Raw genomic sequence first — 20,419 nt, 5'->3', positions numbered from 1 at the left:
AGGAGTGATCATGTGGTGCTGACTTAAGTGTGGTAGGTATGTGGTGCAGGCATGTGAGTATTTTAGAGGGGTTGTGTTGGTGTGGGGGGTATCGGGGTGTTGTGTTGGTGTGGGGGGTATCGGGGCGTTGTGTTGGTGTGGGGGGTATCGGGGTGTTGTGTTGGTGTGGGGGGTATCGGGGTGTTGTGTTGGTGTGGGGGGTATCGGGGTGTTGTGTTGGTGTGGGGGGTATCGGGGTGTTGTATTGGTGTGGGGGGTATCGGGGTGTTGTGTTGGTGTGGGGGGTATCGGGGTGTTGTGTGGGTGTGGGGGGTATTGGGGTGTTGTGTGGATGTGGGGGGTATCGGGGTGTTGTGTGGATGTGGGGGGTATCGGGGTGTTTGGTGGGTGTGGGGGGTATCGAGGTGTTGTGTGGGTGTGGGGGGTATCGAGGTGTTATGTGGATGTGGGGGGTATCAGGGTGATGTGTGGATGTGGGGGGTATCTGGGTGTTGTGTGGATGTGGGGGGTATTGGGGTGTTATGTGGATGTGGGGGGTATCAGGGTGATGTGTGGATGTGGGGGGTATCAGGGTGTTGTGTTGGTGTGGGGGGTATCTGGGTGTTGTGTGGATGTGGGGGGTATCAGGGTGTTGTGTGGATGTGGGGGGTATCAGGGTGTTGTGTGGATGTGGGGGGTATCGGGGTGTTGTGTGGATGTGGGGGGTATTGGGGTGTTGTGTGGATGTGGGGGGTATCAGGGTGATGTGTGGATGTGGGGGGTATCAGGGTGTTGTGTGGATGTGGGGGGTATCTGGGTGTTGTGTGGATGTGGGGGGTATCAGGGTGTTGTGTGGATGTGGGGGGTATCTGGGTGTTGTGTGGATGTGGGGGGTATCAGGGTGTTGTGTGGATGTGGGGGGTATCAGGGTGTTGTGTGGATGTGGGGGGTATCGGGGTGTTGTGTGGATGTGGGGGGTATTGGGGTGTTGTGTGGATGTGGGGGGTATCAGGGTGATGTGTGGATGTGGGGGGTATCGGGGTGTTGTGTTGGTGTGGGGGGTATCAGGGTGTTGTGTGGATGTGGGGGGTATCAGGGTGTTGTGTGGATGTGGGGGGTATTGGGGTGTTGTGTGGATGTGGGGGGTATCAGGGTGTTGTGTTGGTGTGGGGGGTATCAGGGTGATGTGTGGATGTTGGGGGTATCAGGGTGTTGTGTTGGTGTGGGGGGTATCGGGGTGTTGTGTGGATGTGGTGGGTATCGGGGTGTTGTGTGGATGTGGGGGGTATCAGGGTGTTGTGTTGGTGTGGGGGGTATCGGGGTGTTGTGTTGGTGTGGGGGGTATCAGGGTGTTGTGTGGATGTGGGGGGTATCGGGGTGTTGTGTGGATGTGGGGGGTATCAGGGTGTTGTGTTGGTGTGGGGGGTATCGGGGTGTTGTGTTGGTGTGGGGGGTATCAGGGTGTTGTGTGGATGTGGGGGGTATCAGGGTGTTGTGTTGGTGTGGGGGGTATCAGGGTGTTGTGTTGGTGTGGGGGGTATCGGGGTGTTGTGTTGGTGTGGGGGGTATCAGGGTGTTGTGTTGGTGTGGGGGGTATCAGGGTGTTGTGTGGATGTGGGGGGTATCAGGGTGTTGTGTTGGTGTGGGGGGTATTGGGGTGTTGTGTTGGTGTGGGGGGTATCAGGGTGTTGTGTTGGTGTGGGGGGTATCAGGGTGTTGTGTTGGTGTGGGGGGTATCAGGGTGTTGTGTTGGTGTGGGGGGTATCAGGGTGTTGTGTGGGTGTGGGGGGTATCAGGGTGTTGTGTTGGTGTGGGGGGTATTGGGGTGTTGTGTGGATGTGGGGGGTATCAGGGTGTTGTGTTGGTGTGGGGGGTATCAGGGTGTTGTGTGGATGTGGGGGGTATCAGGGTGTTGTGTTGGTGTGGGGGGTATCGGGGTGTTGTGTTGGTGTGGGGGGTATCAGGGTGTTGTGTTGGTGTGGGGGGTATCAGGGTGTTGTGTGGATGTGGGGGGTATCAGGGTGTTGTGTTGGTGTGGGGGGTATCAGGGTGTTGTGTTGGTGTGGGGGGTATCAGGGTGTTGTGTTGGTGTGGGGGGTATCAGGGTGTTGTGTGGATGTGGGGGGTATCAGGGTGTTGTGTGGATGTGGGGGGTATCGGGGTGTTGTGTTGGTGTGGGGGGTATCGGGGTGTTGTGTTGGTGTGGGGGGTATCGGGGTGTTGTGTTGGTGTGGGGGGTATCGGGGTGTTGTGTTGGTGTGGGGGGTATCGGGGTGTTGTGTTGGTGTGGGGGGTATCGGGGTGTTGTGTTGGTGTGGGGGGTATCAGGGTGTTGTGTTGGTGTGGGGGGTATTGGGGTGTTGTGTGGATGTGGGGGGTATCGGGGTGATGTGTTGGTGTGGGGGGTATTGGGGTGTTGTGTGGATGTGGGGGGTATCAGGGTGTTGTGTGGATGTGGGGGGTATCGGGGTGTTGTGTGGATGTGGGGGGTATCAGGGTGTTGTGTTGGTGTGGGGGGTATCGGGGTGTTGTGTGGATGTGGTGGGTATCGGGGTGTTGTGTTGGTGTGGGGGTTATCGGGGTGTTGTGTGGATGTGGGGGGTATCAGGGTGTTGTGTGGATGTGGGGGGTATCCGGGTGTTGTGTGGATGTGGGGGGTATCAGGGTGTTGTGTGGATGTGGGGGGTATCAGGGTGTTGTGTGGATGTGGGGGGTATTGGGGTGTTGTGTGGATGTGGGGGGTATCGGGGTGTTATGTGGATGTGGGGGGTATCGGGGTGTTGTGTGGATGTGGGGGGTATCGGGGTGTTGTGTGGATGTGGGGGGTATCAGGGTGTTGTGTGGATGTGGGGGGTATCGGGGTGTTGTGTGGGTGTGGGGGGTATCGGGGTGTTGTGTGGGTGTGGGGGGTATCAGGGTGTTGTGTGGATGTGGGGGGTATCGGGGTGTTGTGTGGATGTGGGGGGTATCGGGGTGTTGTGTGGATGTGGGGGGTATCGGGGTGTTGTGTGGATGTGGGGGGTATCGGGGTGTTGTGTGGGTGTGGGGGGTATCAGGGTGTTGTGTTGGTGTGGGGGGTATCTGGGTGTTGTGTGGATGTGGGGGGTATCAGGGTGTTGTGTGGATGTGGGGGGTATCCGGGTGTTGTGTGGATGTGGGGGGTATCGGGGTGTTGTGTGGATGTGGGGGGTATCAGGGTGTTGTGTTGGTGTGGGGGGTATTGGGGTGTTGTGTGGGTGTGGGGGGTATCGGGGTGTTGTGTGGATGTGGGGGGTATCGGGGTGTTGTGTGGATGTGGGGGGTATCGGGGTGTTGTGTTGGTGTGGGGGGTATTGGGGTGTTGTGTGGATGTGGGGGGTATCAGGGTGTTGTGTGGATGTGGGGGGTATCGGGGTGTTGTGTTGGTGTGGGGGGTATCGGGGTGTTGTGTTGGTGTGGGGGGTATCAGGGTGTTGTGTTGGTGTGGTGGGGATGTGATGCTTGTATGGTGTGAGTGTTGTGGTGTTTTGTGGACATGAGCGTGGGTGGTGGGTATGGAGGTACAGATATTATATGAGTGTTACGTGGGAGTAGGCGTAGTGGTGTGGGCATGGTGGGTAAGGGGGTGCGGTATGGGTGTGGGCATGGGTGTGGGCGTGGGTGTGGTAAGTATCAGGGTGTTGTGTGGGCGTGGGCATGGTGGGTAATGGAGTGTTGTGTGGGTGTGGGAATGGTGGTGCAGGTATGGTGTGAGTGTTGTAGTGGTGTTGTGTGGGTGTTGGCATGGTGGGTAACGGGGTGTGTTATGGGTGTGGGCGTGGGTGTGGTAGGTAACTGGGTGTTTTGTGGGGGTGGTGGGTAATGGGGTGTTGTGTGGGTGTGGGGATGTGGTGCAGGCATGGTGTGAGTGTTGTAGTGGTGTTGTGTGGTGGGTATTGGGGTTCTGTGGGTATCAGGCTGTTGTGTGGGTTTGGGGAAGAGGGATTGTAAAACGGTGGGCTTTAGAAGGTCTCTTTTGAGTGGAAGAAATTCAAAATAACATTTTTAAGATTTTAAAATAATACATTACTTTTAAAGTACATTTAAAATTGAAAGACTGATTTAGCTCCATATCTTAAACGTTTTCATTCAACATGTGCTATAAACCGGCCACAGGAAGGGATTTCAAAAATTGTTCTCTGGAGCATAATTCTGAATGTAGTTGTAACATGTCTACGAAGTGTAGTTATCTAACCAGGCGTGAGTGTGGCACTGGGGAAGTCCCACGATGGAGGCGCATGGAAATCTTTGTCAGGGTCACTGCTGTCGCTGGCCGTTGTGTGCAACAAAGTGTCACCTAGGTAACAACATAGCAACCAATCAACATGCAGAGCAGTACACAAAACTAGATCGGTATAAAGCATGCACAACACGGAGCAAGTGACAGTAACAACACACGCTGTCAACACGATTCATCAGTTAGCCACTACAGAAACAAGGTCAAGGCTATTCTATGAACTGGTCAGGGTTCAAAGGGCCACATGAACAATGTTAGAGCCATTTCACAAAAGGGGTGGCAAAGCAAACCAAATAGAAGGGGTTGACAGTGTTCAGACAAGCAACCCTTGAATTTTCATGCTTAATTTTGAAAACTGGCCTTTTTAATGGGATTATGTCTGCTTTAATGAAGAGAATAAATGCAATAATTCATTTTGAAAGGAAAAACAAATGTTTGGAAGACATTGTGCCAGTCCTGAGCAGATCCAGAATACTGTTGACCTAAGCAGGTACATCTCCTCACTATCATCATCCTGCCATATCTCAGTACAGAGAAACTCATGACCTGAATCTAGACATGCACTGGTGGACTGACTGGACAGAGTGGAACACCTAGACAGTACACAATAGTGTGTGTATCTCCTAGACAGTAGACAGTAGTGTGTGCAACTCCTAGACAGTAGACAGTAGTGTGTGTATCTCCTAGACAGAAGACAGTAGTGTGTGCAACTCCTAGATAGTAGACAATAGTGTGTGTATCTCCTAGACAGTAGACAATAGTGTGTGTATCTCCTAGACAGTAGTGTGTGTATCACCTAGACAGTAGACAGTAGTGTGTGCAACTCCTAGATAGTAGACAGTAGTGTGTGTATCTCCTAGACAGAAGACAGTAGTGTGTGCAACTCCTAGATAGTAGACAATAGTGTGTGTATCTCCTAGACAGTAGACAATAGTGTGTGTATCTCCTAGACAGTAGTGTGTGTATCACCTAGACAGTAGACAGTAGTGTGTGCAACTCCTAGATAGTAGACAATAGTGTGTGTATCTCCTAGACAGTAGGCAATAGTGTATGCAACTCCTAGACAGTAGACAGTAGTGTGTGTATCACCTAGACAGTAGTGTGTGTATCTCCTAGACAGTAGACAACAGTGTGTGTATCTCCTAGACAGAAGACAGTAGTGTGTGCAACTCCTAGACAGTAGACAGTAGTGTGTGTATCACCTAGACAGTAGTGTGTGCAACTCCTGGACAGTAGACAACAGTGTGTGTATCTCCTAGACAGTAGTGTGTGCAACTCCTAGACAGTAGACAGTAGTGTGTATCACCTAGACAGTAGATAGTAGTGTGTGTGACTCCTACACAGTAGACAATAGTGTGTGTATCACCTAGACAGTGATGTGTGCAACTCATAGATAGTAGACAATTGTGTGTGTATCTCCTAGACAGTAGACAACAGTGTGTGTATCTCCTAGACAGAAGACAGTAGTGTGTGCAACTCCTATACAGTAGACTGTGTATCACCTAGACAGTAGTGTGTGCAACTCCTAGACAGTAGACAACAGTGTGTGTATCTCCTAGACGGTAGTGTGTGTATCTCCTAGACAGTAGACAGTAGTGTGTATCACCTAGACAGTAGATAGTAGTGTGTGTAACTCCTAGACAGCAGACAGTAGTGTGTATCACCTAGACAGTAGATAGTAGTGTGCGTAACTCCTAGACAGTAGACAATAGTGTGTGTATCACCTAGACAGTGATGTGTGCAACTCCTAGATAGTAGACAATAGTGTGTGTATCACCTAGACAGTAGACAGTAGTGTATGCAACTCCTAGACAGTAGACAGCAGTGTTTGTATCTCCTAGACAGTAGTGTGTGTAACTCCTAGACAGTAGACAATAGTGTGTGTATCACCTAGACAGTGATGTGTGCAACTCCTAGATAGTAGACAATAGTGTGTGTATCACCTAGACAGTAGACAGTAGTGTATGCAACTCCTAGACAGTAGACAGTAGTGTGTGTATCACCTAGACAGTAGTGTGTGCAACTCCTAGACATTAGACAACAGTGTGTGTATCTCCTAGACAGTAGTGTGTGTATCTCCTAGACAGTAGACAACAGTGTGTGTATCTCCTAGACAGAAGACAGTAGTGTGTGCAACTCCTAGACAGTAGACAGTAGTGTGTGTATCACCTAGACAGTAGTGTGTGCAACTCCTGGACAGTAGACAACAGTGTGTGTATCTCCTAGACAGTAGTGTGTGCAACTCCTAGACAGTAGACAGTAGTGTGTATCACCTAGACAGTAGATAGTAGTGTGTGTAACTCCTACACAGTAGACAATAGTGTGTGTATCACCTAGACAGTGATGTGTGCAACTCCTAGATAGTAGACAATAGTGTGTATCTCCTAGACAGTAGACAACAGTGTGTGTATCTCCTAGACAGAAGACAGTAGTGTGTGCAACTCCTAGACAGTAGACTGTGTATCACCTAGACAGTAGTGTGTGCAACTCCTAGACAGTAGACAACAGTGTGTGTATCTCCTAGACAGTAGTGTGTGTATCTCCTAGACAGTAGACAGTAGTGTGTATCACCTAGACAGTAGATAGTAGTGTGTGTAACTCCTAGACAGCAGACAGTAGTGTGTATCACCTTGACAGTAGATAGTAGTGTGCGTAACTCCTACACAGTAGACAATAGTGTGTGTATCACCTAGACAGTGATGTGTGCAACTCCTAGATAGTAGACAATAGTGTGTGTATCACCTAGACAGTAGACAGTAGTGTATGCAACTCCTAGACAGTAGACAGTAGTGTTTGTATCTCCTAGACAGTAGTGTGTGTAACTCCTAGACAGTAGACAATAGTGTGTGTATCACCTAGACAGTGATGTGTGGAACTCCTAGATAGTAGACAATAGTGTGTGTATCACCTAGACAGTAGACAGTAGTGTATGCAACTCCTAGACAGTAGACAGTAGTGTGTGTACCACCTAGACAGTAGACAGTAGTGTATGCAACTCCTAGACAGTAGACAGTAGTGTGTGTATCACCTAGACAGTAGTGTGTGCAACTCCTAGACATTAGACAACAGTGTGTGTATCTCCTAGACAGTAGTGTGTGTATCTCCTAGACAGTAGACAGTAGTGTGTGCAACTCCTAGACAGTAGACAGTAGTGTGTATCACCTAGACAGTAGATAGTAGTGTGTGTAACTCCTAGACAGTAGACAATAATGTGTGTATCACCTAGACAGTGATGTGTGCAACTCCTAGATAGTAGACAATAGTGTGTGTATCACCTAGACAGTAGACAGTAGTGTATGCAACTCCTAGACAGTAGTGTGTGTATCTCCAAGACAGTAGACAGTATTGTGTGTATCACCTAGACATCAATGTGTGCAACTCCTATACAGTAGACAATAGTGTGTATCTCCTAGACAGTAGACAATAGTGTGTGTATCCCCTAGACAGTAGACAGTAGTGTGTGCATCTCCTAGACAGTAGACAGTAGTGTGTGCATCTCCTAGACAGTAGTGTATGTATCTCCTAGACAGTAGACAGTAGTGAGTGTATCACCTAGACAGTAGTGTGTGTATCACCTAGACAGTAGACAATAGTGTGTGTATCACCTAGATAGTAGACAATAGTGTGTGTATCACCTAGATAGTAGACAATAGTGTGTGTATCACCTAGACAGTAGACAGTAGTGTGTGCAACTCCTAGATAGTAGTGTGTGTATCACTTAGACAGTAGACAGTAGTGTGTGTATCTCCTAGACAGTAGACAATAGTGTGTGTATCTCCTAGACAGTAGACAATAGTGTGTGTATCACCTAGACAGTAGACAGTAGTGTGTGCAACTCCTAGACAGTAGACATTAGTGTGTGTATCTCCTAGACAGTAGACAATAGTGTGTGTATCTCCTAGACAGTAGACAGTAGTGTATGAATCATCAAGAAAGTAGGCAATCATATGTGTAAGTTCTAGACAGTAGATAATAGTGTATCTCCTAGACAGTAGACAATAGTGTATGTATCACCTAGAAAGTAGACTATCACATGTGTATCACCTAATCAGTAGACAATAGTGTGTGTATCACCTAGACAGTAGTGTGTATATCCTTAACAGTAGACAATAGTTTGTGCATCTCCTTGACAGTAGACAATAGTGTGTGTATCACCTAGACAGTAGATATATGTGTGTGTGTGTATCTCCTAGACAGTAGACAACAGTGTGTGTATCACCTAGACAGTAGTGTGTGTATCACCTAGACAGTAGACAAAAGTGTGTGTATCTCCTAGACAGCAGACAATAGTGTGTGCATCTCCTAACCTAACCATATCAGATAAACAGTAGACAATATTGTACTGTGTACTGTTGACAGATAATATGTGTAACTAATTTCCCATACATAAGCCCAGTCACTTTATTTCCCAAAATCAGCCCAGTCATTTTACTCCCCATATATATAAGCCCAGTGAAACATGATGTCAGGGTGACAATGTGTTCACTGAAGTCTTACAGTCACTGAACACACGGTTTGTTCCCAGTACTGAGGTGAGACAAGAAGCGGACAACATTGACAGTGTTAGTGAGATGGCAGTTCCTACCCTTCGAGCTGCTTCGTGTTGTCTTGGATGGCCGCTTGTTCTTGCCGACCGAGTCAGCTGATGCAGTCGAGTCCTTCGTCTTGCGGGTCTCCAGACTGTAGGGCAGCTCCAGGGTGCTGTGGGAGACAGAGGGAGATTGCTTAGACAGGGGTCCCTCCCAAATCTACACATCCCCTACATGATGAGATGTTGATCTATTCTGTTTAATGGAGTCTCTTTATTGTACAAATATAAAATTGCAGAACTGTAATGGTAAAGTCAAACAATCTTTCAGCAAATTGATAACAGGAAGAAGATAATAAACTCCTGAAAGGTTATTTTTTTATAATAGCAGCAGTATTTGAGACATAGTGGACGAGTAAAGTGAAGGGACATCAGGTATAGGCTTCACTAATCACAACCATGCAAACTAGTACCAGGATCTTCTGCATCACAAGCCCATGATTTACCCACTTGCTAGACCACTTGGCTAGACCACAAGGCTACACTGGACCACAAGACTACACTGGACCACTAGGCTAGACCACAAGGCTACATTGGAGCACATGGCTACACTAGACCACTAGGCTAGACCACAAGGCTAGACCACAAGGCTACATTGGAGCACATGGCTACACTAGACCACAAGGCTACACTAGACCACTAGGCTAGACCACAAGGCTACACTAGACCACAAGGCAACACTAGACCACAAGGCTAGATTACAAGGCTACAAATGACCACAAGGCTAGACCACTAGGCTACACCACAAGGCCCGGCCACAAGGGTAGCCAGCAAGGCTTACACTAGATCACAAGAATAGACCACAAGGGTAGACCACAAGGCTACACCGCTAGGCTAGATCACAAGGCTAGACCACAAGGCTAGGCCACAAGGGTAGACCACAAGGCTAGACCACAAGGCCCGGCCACAAGGGTAGACTACAAGGCTTACACTAGATCACAAGAATAGACCACAAGGCTACACCGCTAGGCTAGATCACAAGGCTAGATCACAAGGCTAGACCACAAGGCTACACCTCTAGGCTACACCTCTAAGCTAGACCACTGACCTTGGTCTCAGGATGTTTCCCCCAAAAGTCTCTTTTGGGTTGACACGAATCTTTCGATGACCTCTTGATTTGGAGGTCAACTCAAACTCCTCCTCCTCATTATAGTCATCGTCAAGGATAGCAGGAACTGCCCGATCCATGGGTCGGAGTTTAGTCTTGGATCTCTTCACTAGTGGTACAAGGGGCTCGGGCGTGGAGTCTCGAGCACTGGAATTCTGGAAATTAAGGAAGAAATACCATGAACATGATAATGAAAACAGCCGACACTCCAAACTCTCATGTGGATATCCTGTGTTGGGACGTTCTTGATCATTGCTATCAAACTGAAGTAGTATCTGGTATTGAAATTCTTTGTACATGATACACACATAATTATAGTAACTTTGGTCAAAGCATTGAACAGAAAAAAAATTACTGGTATAAATAATTTTTCCAAGTGGTTAAACCATTTGCTTGTCAAGCAGAAGATCCAGGTTCAATTCCCCACATGGGTAATATGTGTGAAGCCCATTTCTAGTGTCCCCCGCCATGATATTGCTGGAATATTACATAAAGCGGCACAAAACCGTACTCACTCACTCACTCCAGACAATCAAGCTGACCATCTGATGGCCAGGTTTCTGTACCAACAGGCTACAGGGGGTGTTCATGTGTTATCACTAATGGTGAATGTGTCAAGTCGACCTCTATCTGTGGTGTACACTGTGAACAGTATTCTGAGGCACAGATGGCCGGGGTTTGTCCTTATATGTTATCACTCTTTGGGCCAGAAAACATTTCTACCACAAGGGCAACAGGGTTGTGCTCCTACCTTCTCCTCAACATCTCCAGCGGAGGAGTCGGTGGTGGTGGAGGAGATCTCATCCCGGTCGTCTGTCAGGGAGTTCTCCCGCTGGGGCAGCAGGACTTTGTCCTTGAGAAGGTCCCGCTCCAGGCGAGTCCTGTTCTTCTTCTTATTCTTCATCTTACCGAGCTTTAGCTGGCTCACATCCTCTTTTATTTCTGTGATGTCATCAACAGCACGTTCTCCTTGGTCAGTGCTGGACGACCGGTCCCATCGGTATGACCCTTGGCGGATCTCCGCACTCGGGGGGTCACTAAGGTCGATATCGGTACGTTTCTGTTCTGGAATGGTCATATCTTTATTACGGTCTCCGGATCTAGTCGGCAGGTGCCCATCGGCCGAGTTCGAATCCTGATTCCGTCTGGATGTAGATCTGGATTTTTTCATTCTGTGTGGTGGTATGGATTTCTCTGGGGCCACAGCTTCCTGTGGTGGGGTTGGGGTTGGGGTCGGGGTTGGAGTGGGGGTTGGTGGTTTGTCTTTATCAATGGTCTGTGGCTTCGCACTGGTAATTACTGACACAGACTTTGCCTCTCGCTCACGTGAACTCTGTCTCTCAACATGAGATCGCCGTGAAAAGAGTGATATTTTTCGTGGAATGAGATTTCTGAGAACACTGAGAATGCTGCCGATGAAAGGTTCTCGCCGTGCCTGCTTGTACTCCAAGTGGCCGTTGATCTCGATCATCTGCCGTCCTCTCATGTCCGCCGTTAAGTGAGGTGGGGGTGGCTTGGGAGAGATCGACAAGCCAGCTACGTTACGTAAATCAAAAACCTTCCCTTTGTCGAATGACTGCGCCGTGTTGACCCGGAGCTTACGTTTGAGAATGTCTGCCACAATGATCCGATCTGCTTCAAAGTATGCTGCCACAAGGATGCAGACAAGAAGGAAGTTCATGACGCACACGATGGAGTAGTACAGCACTGGCTCCCAGTTGGGGCGGGGCAGCGCTGCAGAACACTTGGACAGGAGGTGGGGGGGTACTGTTGCCTGTAGCGTATAGTTAGCAGGGGGACCTAAACTTGTGTGAACTGTCAGGGACCTCCGGATTCGTGACATGGTAAAATCCGGGGTGAAGCTGCAAATAACAAACTACAGCAGTGAGAACAATGCCTGTTATGTATACAGTGCTAACACTAAGATTAAACACATGTCTCATGACAAAGGATAGGGAACTACACCATAAAAACCATGTGCATTTTTCATACCATACAATTTTTTCCCACTCTTTATGTTGACAGTGAGTGAGTGAGTGAATTACAATTACATGTCATACATGTGTGGTAGCAGCCACAAGTGATGCAGGTCTTAGATGTTTACTATTTGGAAAAGCCCATGAGCATGGGTATGGTGTTGACAAACCAAGGGTCACAATCATTGGGACGCTGAAACATAGCATACCGGAGGGATGCCTCTCTGCACATACGCCCCCCCCCTCACAAAGGAGAGAAAGATTGACATTTGGAATCTATCACTCATGATCAGCCGCTCCAAACACAAATGTGCCCCCTGTGCTCCCAGGTCAAACAACAATCTTGTGGACCGACATGGAGGATGACATTTGTCCTGCGTGCTACACAGGATCTTCAGCATTACGTTGTACTTACGCAATATCTATTTTTCTGCTAGTATTTGGAGGCATTTCAAATCCTTCACAGTCTAGAATTTTGAAGCCATAGCCTTCACAGGGTGAACCATTGATGCTGAATCCCTGGACGTAGAATGGCAGTTCTCCCGTGTTCCGCAACGTGAATGTCCGCCGTACTGTAAAATGTGGCACCATGCTCTTGCTGGGCTTTTTCTCTGAAACTGCAAGAACCATGGTCAGATGGTAAAGAAGAAAATTAATTCATATGCCACAGAAAAACAACTTAATCTTGGAACTCTACAATCAACTACAGAACTTTTTATTAAAAAAACAGTTCACCATTGTTTTCTGAAGAACAAAAAGTTTGAAATATTCTGCATGCTGAGGACTTGAGTCCAACTACTATGTTCTGACACTGTTCATGCTTGTATCACACTTACTGAGGACTTGAGTCCAACTACTATGTTCTGACACTGTTTATGCTTGTATCACACTTACTATCACAGTTTTTCAAATGTTTTTCATTCATGTCGAACATGAGGGGCGAGTGCGAGCCCGGCTTCCTGTTGCTGAATCTCATCTCCCCCCGACACCCCTGGCCCTGCACCACCACTGTGTCAATGATGGTCAGGTTGTTTCTGTAACACAATGTAGGACACAACTCAACACAACCTACATGGATACAGCACAACTCAACACAACCTACATGGATAGGAGACACAACTCAACACAACCTACATGGATAGGAGACACAACTCAACACAACCTACATGGATAGGAGACACAACTCAACACAACCTACATGGATAGGAGACACAACTCAACACAACATACATGGATAGGAGACACAACTCAACACAACCTACATGGATAGGAGACACAACTCAACACAACCTACATGGATAGGAGACACAACTCAACACAACCTACATGGATAGGAGACACAACTCAACACAACATACATGGATAGGAGACACAACTCAACACAACCTACATGTATAGGAGACACAACTCAACACAACATACATGGATAGGAGACACAACTCAACACAACCTACATGGATAGGAGACACAACTCAACACAACCTACATGGATAGGAGACACAACTCAACACAACATACATGGATAGGAGACACAACTCAACACAATATGAATGTATGGAGACACAACTCAACACAACCTACATGGATAGGAGACACAACTCAACACAACATACATGGATAGGAGACACAACTCAACACAACCTACATGGATAGGAGACACAACTCAACACAACATACATGGATAGGAGACACAACTCAACACAATATGAATGTATGGAGATACAACTCAACACAACCTACATGGATAGGAGACACAACTCAACACAACATACATGGATAGGAGACACAACTCAACACAACATACATGGATAGGAGACACAACTCAACACAACATACATGGATAGGAGACACAACTCAACACAACCTACATGGATAGGAGACACAACTCAACACAACCTACATGGATAGGAGACACAACTCAACACAACCTACATGGATAGGAGACACAACTCAACACAACATACATGGATAGGAGACACAACTCAACACAACATACATGGATAGGAGACACAACTCAACACAACATACATGGATAGGAGACACAACTCAACACAACCTACATGGATAGGAGACACAACTCAACACAACCTACATGGATAGGAGACACAACTCAACACAACATACATGGATAGGAGACACAACTCAACACAATATGAATGTATGGAGACACAACTCAACACAACATACATGGATAGGAGACACAACTCAACACAACATACATGGATAGGAGACACAACTCAACACAACATACATGGATAGGAGACACAACTCAACACAACCTACATGGATAGGAGACACAACTCAACACAATATGAATGTATGGAGACACAACTCAACACAACCTACATGGATAGGAGACACAACTCAACACAACCTACATGGATAGGAGACACAACTCAACACAACCTACATGGATAGGAGACACAACTCAACACAACATACATGGATAGGAGACACAACTCAACACAACATACATGGATAGGAGACACAACTCAACACAATATGAATGTATGGAGACACAACTCAACACAAAGTACATGTATAGGAGACACAACTCAACACAACATACATGGATAGGAGACACAACTCAACACAACATACATGGATAGGAGACACAACTCAACACAACATACATGGATAGGAGACACAACTCAACACAATATGAATGGTTGGAGACACAACTCAACACAAAGTACATGTATAGGAGACACAACTCAACACAACATACATGGATAGGAGACACAACTCAACACAACCTACATGTATAGGAGACACAACTCAACACAACATACATGGATAGGAGACACAACTCAACACAACCTACATGTATAGGAGACACAACTCAACACAACATACATGTATAGGAGACACAACTCAACTCAACCTACATGTATAGGAGACACAACTCAACACAACGTATTCTAATCAGGTGATCATGTGGATGCTCTATACCATTCAACATGTGTTCAGAGAAGCATATTTGTTTTCTGCTAAAAATCTGAATGTGAAAAGGCAGTTCTGAATGGAGAACAATAACAGCTGTAGTAGTGTTGTGAATATTTTACAACACGGTCTTTGAATCAGTTACAAAAGGATTTCACTTTAGCTGTGGCTTCATGTTATGTGTCTGACACCAAGCCTTACAGTAAAGCCTTCATGTTATGTGTCTGACACCAAGCCTTACAGTAAAGCCGCCTGTAAAGATCTGTCCAAGGTCACCAGTTTACTAATGGAGGATGAGTAGTACTGCAACGTAGTACTGACATTAACAGTACTTACCTTATTAGTATGATGGATGTTCTGGAGTAGTCATCCTTGGGCTGGAAACCCACTCTGACCTTCAACTTGGCCCCCGGTTGGAGTACAGAGGCTATGGAGTGTTTGTGTGCCTTCACTCCCAACAAGTTCTCCACCGACTTGCGTAGTCCAGGGATTGGATTCTGAGCATTATCCTGGAAAGGGACAAAGCCTCACACTTGCAGTAAGAGTAAGTGAGCATTGAGCAGTGACGTGTCCAGCCTACTAGTACATTATGAAGGGTATTCTGGCGGACAACATAGACATGTAGGTATCTCCATAAAGACAAACGTCTCATTGTTCATGTCTCATCAATACAACAAGAAGACGAAGTCGTTTATATTGCCCGCCCACTGTCCAGTCTTAAAGACCATGATATGCGCAATCAAATGTGTAAATTATCAGTTTGTCTGCCTGCTTGTGGAAGGGGTTGAATACAGGAGCTATTGTATAACACCTCCATAACACTTTGTACAACTATCTGCTTTAGTAAGACTGTAATAATATACAAAGGTCATAATCATCTTCCAGCATGTCATCATCCTTGATCACTGCACAATTCACTCATTTAGATATCATACATTGTATTGTAGAGCCTTGTTATACAGGCAGGTATTTTTGCAGCCCTACCCTTTAAAGGTAGTTACCAGAGTAAGATACACGGTACAGATAAGGTACTAAAGTTTTGAGCATGCTGACCCCTAAAACCTGGTGAATTTCTAACACATGAATCCTTTTACAGCCTTGTTTGTTGCAGTGTCTACTTGTGTGTCATTTAATTTAAATAAGAAAACTAGACATAATTTTAACATCTTTAGACCAAAGACTCTACAACAGCCATAGAATAGACTGATATTGTACAAAGTTTCAAGGAGAAGTACATAACAGAACTGAACTAAAATTGTTAAGATTGCTTCAATTCAAGTCTAGATTTATAAAATTTATATCAAAACAAATTAATTTGGGGAATCATAAATAGTAAAAAGCACATCTACACCATACGGTGAATGTGTTTACCAAGTTTCATAAATAATTTTCCAGTCCTGCTCTGGAAATGAAACCCACTGCTTTCATTCATTTCAGAGACGAAGTCCAAATTAATAAAATTTATATAAAATAAAAGTAAAATTTGAAGGAATCATAAATAGCAAAAGTCATATCCACACTATATGACATGATGACACACTATCAGCCACAGTAACCAGTCTGACAACCTGATACATTTATGACAAACTCAGGTTACCTGGGCCCAACAACCCACCCAGGGGTATTGTGAGGCAAGGACTGTGAGGCAAGGATTGTGAGGCAAGGACTGTGAGGCAAGGACTGTGAGGTAAGGATTGTGAGGCAAGGACTGTGAGGCAAGGAATGTGACGCAAAGACTGTGAGGCAAGGATTGTGAGGCAAGGATTGTGAGGCAAGGACTGTGAGGCAAAGACTGTGAGGCAAGGATTGTTAGGCAAGGATTGTGAGGCAAGGACTGTGAGGCAAAGACTGTGAGGTAAGGATTGTGAGGCAAGGATTGTGAGGTAAGGATTGTGAGGTAAGGACTGTGAGGCAAGGATTGTGAGGCAAGGATTGTGAGGTAAGGATATTGAGGCAAGGATTGTGAGGCAAGGATTGTGAGGCAAGGATTGTGAGGCAAGGATTGTGAGGCAAGGAATGTGAGGCAAGGATTGTGAGGCAAGGACTGTGAGGCAAGGATTGTGAGGCAAGGACTGTGAGGCAAAGATTGTGAGGCAAGGAATGTGAGGCAAGGGTGGTGAGGCAAGGAATGTGAGGCAAGGATGGTGAGGCAAGGATGGTGAGGCAAGGATGGTGAGGCAAAGACTGTGAGGCAAGGACTGTGAGGCAAGGAATGTGAGGCAAGGATGGTGAGGCAAGGATTGTGAGGCAAGGATTGTGAGGCAAGGATTGTGAGGCAAGGATTGTGAGGCAAAGACTGTGAGGCAAGGAATGTGAGGCAAGGATGGTGAGGCAAGGATGGTGAGGCAAGGATTGTGAGGCAAAGATTGTGAGGCAAGGATGGTGAGGCAAGGATGGTGAGGCAAAGACTGTGAGGCAAGGATGGCGAAGCAAGGATTGTGAGGCAAGGATTGTTAGGCAAGGATGGTGAGGCAAGGATTGTGAGGCAAAGACTGTGAGGCAAGGAATGTGAGGCAAGGATGGTGAGGCAAGGATGGTGAGGCAAGGATGGTGAGGCAAAGACTGTGAGGAAAGGATGGCGAAGCAAGGATTGTGAGGCAAGGACTGTGAGGCAAAGATTGTGAGGCAAGGAATGTGAGGCAAGGATGGTGAGGCAAGGATTGTGAGGCAAGGATGGTGAGGCAAAGACTGTGAGGCAAAAACTGTGAGGCAAGGATGGCAAAGCAAGGATTGTGAGGCAAGGATGGTGAGGCAAGGACTGTGAGGCAAGGATGGTGAGGCAAGGACTGTGAGGCAAGGATGGCAAAGCAAGGATTGTGAGGCAAGGATTGTTAGGCAAGGATGGTGAGGCAAGGACTGTGAGGCAAGGATGGTGAGGCAAAGACTGTGAGGCAAGGATGGCGAAGCAAGGATTGTGAGGCAAGGATTGTTAGGCAAGGATGGTGAGGCAAGGATTGTGAGGCAAAGACTGTGAGGCAAGGAATGTGAGGCAAGGATGGTGAGGCAAGGATGGTGAGGCAAGGATGGTGAGGCAAAGACTGTGAGGAAAGGATGGCGAAGCAAGGATTGTGAGGCAAGGACTGTGAGGCAAAGATTGTGAGGCAAGGAATGTGAGGCAAGGATGGTGAGGCAAGGATTGTGAGGCAAGGATGGTGAGGCAAAGACTGTGAGGCAAAAACTGTGAGGCAAGGATGGCAAAGCAAGGATTGTGAGGCAAGGATGGTGAGGCAAGGACTGTGAGGCAAGGATGGTGAGGCAAGGACTGTGAGGCAAGGATGGCAAAGCAAGGATTGTGAGGCAAGGATGGCGAAGCAAGGATTGTGAGGTAAGGATTGTGAGGCAAGGATTGTTAGGCAAGAACTGTGAGGCAAGGATGGTGAGGCAAGGATTGTGAGGTAAGGATGGTGAGGCAAGAACTGTGAGGCAAGGATTGTGAGGCAAGGATTGTGAGGCAAGGATTGTGAGGTAAGGATTGTGAGGCAAGGATGGTGAGGCAAGAACTGTGAGGCAAGGACTGTGAGGCAAGGATTGTGAGGCAAGGATTGTGAGGCAAGGATTGTGAGGCAAGGATTGTGAGGCAAGAACTGTGAGGCAAGAACTGTGAGGCAAGGATGGTGAGGCAAGGATGGTGAGGCAAAGACTGTGAGGCAAGGACTGTGAGGCAAGGATGGCGAAGCAAGGACTGTGAGGCAAGGATTGTGAGGCAAGGATTGTTAGGCAAGGATTGTGAGGTAAGGATGGTGAGGCAAGGATTGTTAGGCAAGAACTGTGAGGCAAGGATGGTGAGGCAAGGATTGTGAGGTAAGGATTGTGAGGCAAGGATTGTGAGGTAAGGATGGTGAGGCAAGAACTGTGAGGCAAGGATTGTGAGGCAAGGATGGTGAGGCAAGAACTGTGAGGTAAGGATCGTGAGGCAAGGATTGTGAGGCAAGGATGGTGAGGCAAGGATGGTGAGGCAAGGATGGTGAGGCAAAGACTGTGAGGCAAGGATTGTGAAGTAAAGATTGTGTAGCAAGGATTGTTAGGCAAGGATTGTGAAGTAAAGATTGTGTAGCAAGGATTGTTAGGCAAGGATTGTGAGGCAAAGATTGTGAGGCAAAGATTGTGAAGCAAGGATTGTGACGCGTTAGATCTGTACAGGATGACTTACATTATACTCCTCCAAGTCCTGGAGAGTGAAGGTGTCTAAGTCTTCTGTTTCTATAAAGTCTGTAAGGTCAGCTGATAATCTGGAATAGTCATGGTTACCATAGTTACACGTCACAGAAATGGTTACTATAGTTACACAGCAGAAAAGGTCATATATTGCAGACATTTCGTACAAAAAAAATATTGTTCACTTAAGTGTAACTTACTGGGCACACAACCGATGTCAGTGTGACACATTGCTGGTACACTGTTACCTTCATCAGTCTATCCTACTGATACTGCATCGAGTGATCACTTCAGATCAATATAAGGTAACTTTTAAAAAGAGTTTCCAAGAAAGTTGGAGCAGTAAGCAACAAAAGTAATAACCCAATTACTGTGACTGAGATGTTGCTGGCTCCACATGGTGAGACTTACTTGTAGTTGAGTAGATCCAGGATGGTGTGGGGGTTTGGGTACAGAGGAAGGGGCAGGATCTGCATTAAAACTGGCAGGTCTCCCGTGTTCTCCACTATAAAATCTGATACCTGGAAGACAAAACATCTCTGTAAGTTGAAGCAAATTGTGAATTTCAGTCTTTAAACAGCTCACAAGTAAAGGATAATGTCATTCAGGGCAGGTCAGTCTATTCTTTTCATATTGAAGATGACCCTTTGTAAACTCAATGATAAAGTTTATCATAAATGTCTCTGATGACATGATGAGAATTCAACAAAAATACGTCTGCTGATTCCAGACACGGATCAAATGATGATAAACTTGATCTTTAAAACGACTCCAATGTGATGCCCTAGGACACTGCCTAAGTGTAACTGCCATGTTGCTTAACTGTTTAAATCTCACGCTGCCTAACCTTGTATCTATCATGCTGCCTAACTGTGTATGTATCATGTTGCCTAACTGTGTATCTATCATGTTGCTTAACTGTTTAAATCTCATGCTGCCTAAAATTGTTTCTATCATGCTGCCTAACTGTGTATCTTTCATGCTGCCTAACTGTGTATCTATCATGTTGCCTAACTGTGTATCTATCAAGCTGCCTAACTGTGTATCTATCATGTTGCTTAACTGTTTAAATCTCATGCTGCCTAACTGTGTATCTATCATGCTGCCTAACTGTGTATCTATCAAGTTGCTTAACTGTTTAAATCTCATGCTGCCTAACTGTGTAGCTATCATGCTGCCTAACTGTGTATCTATCAAGTTGCTTAACTGTTTAAATCTCATGCTGCCTAACCTTGTATCTATCATGCTGCCTAACTGTGTATCTATCATGTTGCCTAACTGTGTATCTATCATGCTGCCTAACTGTGTATCTATCATGCTGCCTAACTGTGTATCTATCATGCTGCCTAACTGTGTATCTATCATGTTGCCTAACTGTGTATCTATCATGTCACCTAACTGGGTAACTGTCATGC

At 46.6% G+C, this 20,419-nt stretch overlaps 1 protein-coding gene across 2 annotated transcripts in view; it reads right to left on the bottom strand.

The window, feature by feature from the left end:
* Positions 1-20,419, bottom strand: part of LOC124125241 (transmembrane protein 131-like) — a 138,520-nt gene that overhangs the window by 21,937 nt on the left and 96,164 nt on the right. Inside the window, exons 23-31 of one of the 2 annotated variants that reach the window (XM_048381119.1) lie at positions 19,416-19,525; positions 19,000-19,078; positions 15,186-15,358; positions 12,801-12,940; positions 12,322-12,523; positions 10,682-11,792; positions 9,871-10,085; positions 8,820-8,935; positions 4,193-4,294 (exon numbers count right to left, since the gene is read on the bottom strand). In XM_048381119.1, the coding sequence (XP_048237076.1) occupies positions 4,193-4,294; positions 8,820-8,935; positions 9,871-10,085; positions 10,682-11,792; positions 12,322-12,523; positions 12,801-12,940; positions 15,186-15,358; positions 19,000-19,078; positions 19,416-19,525 (2,248 nt within the window). The remainder of the gene's footprint in view (positions 1-4,192; positions 4,295-8,819; positions 8,936-9,870; positions 10,086-10,681; positions 11,793-12,321; positions 12,524-12,800; positions 12,941-15,185; positions 15,359-18,999; positions 19,079-19,415; positions 19,526-20,419) is intronic. The other variant, XM_048381121.1, reaches the window with a different exon arrangement.

The sequence above is a fragment of the Haliotis rufescens genome, unplaced genomic scaffold (assembly GCF_023055435.1).
Source record: "Haliotis rufescens isolate VD_foot unplaced genomic scaffold, xgHalRufe1.0.p SCAF_35, whole genome shotgun sequence".
NCBI classification, from domain to species: domain Eukaryota; kingdom Metazoa; phylum Mollusca; class Gastropoda; order Lepetellida; family Haliotidae; genus Haliotis; species Haliotis rufescens.
The sequence above is the reverse complement of the archived record's forward strand: the minus strand, read 5'-3'. Positions and strand labels throughout refer to the sequence as shown.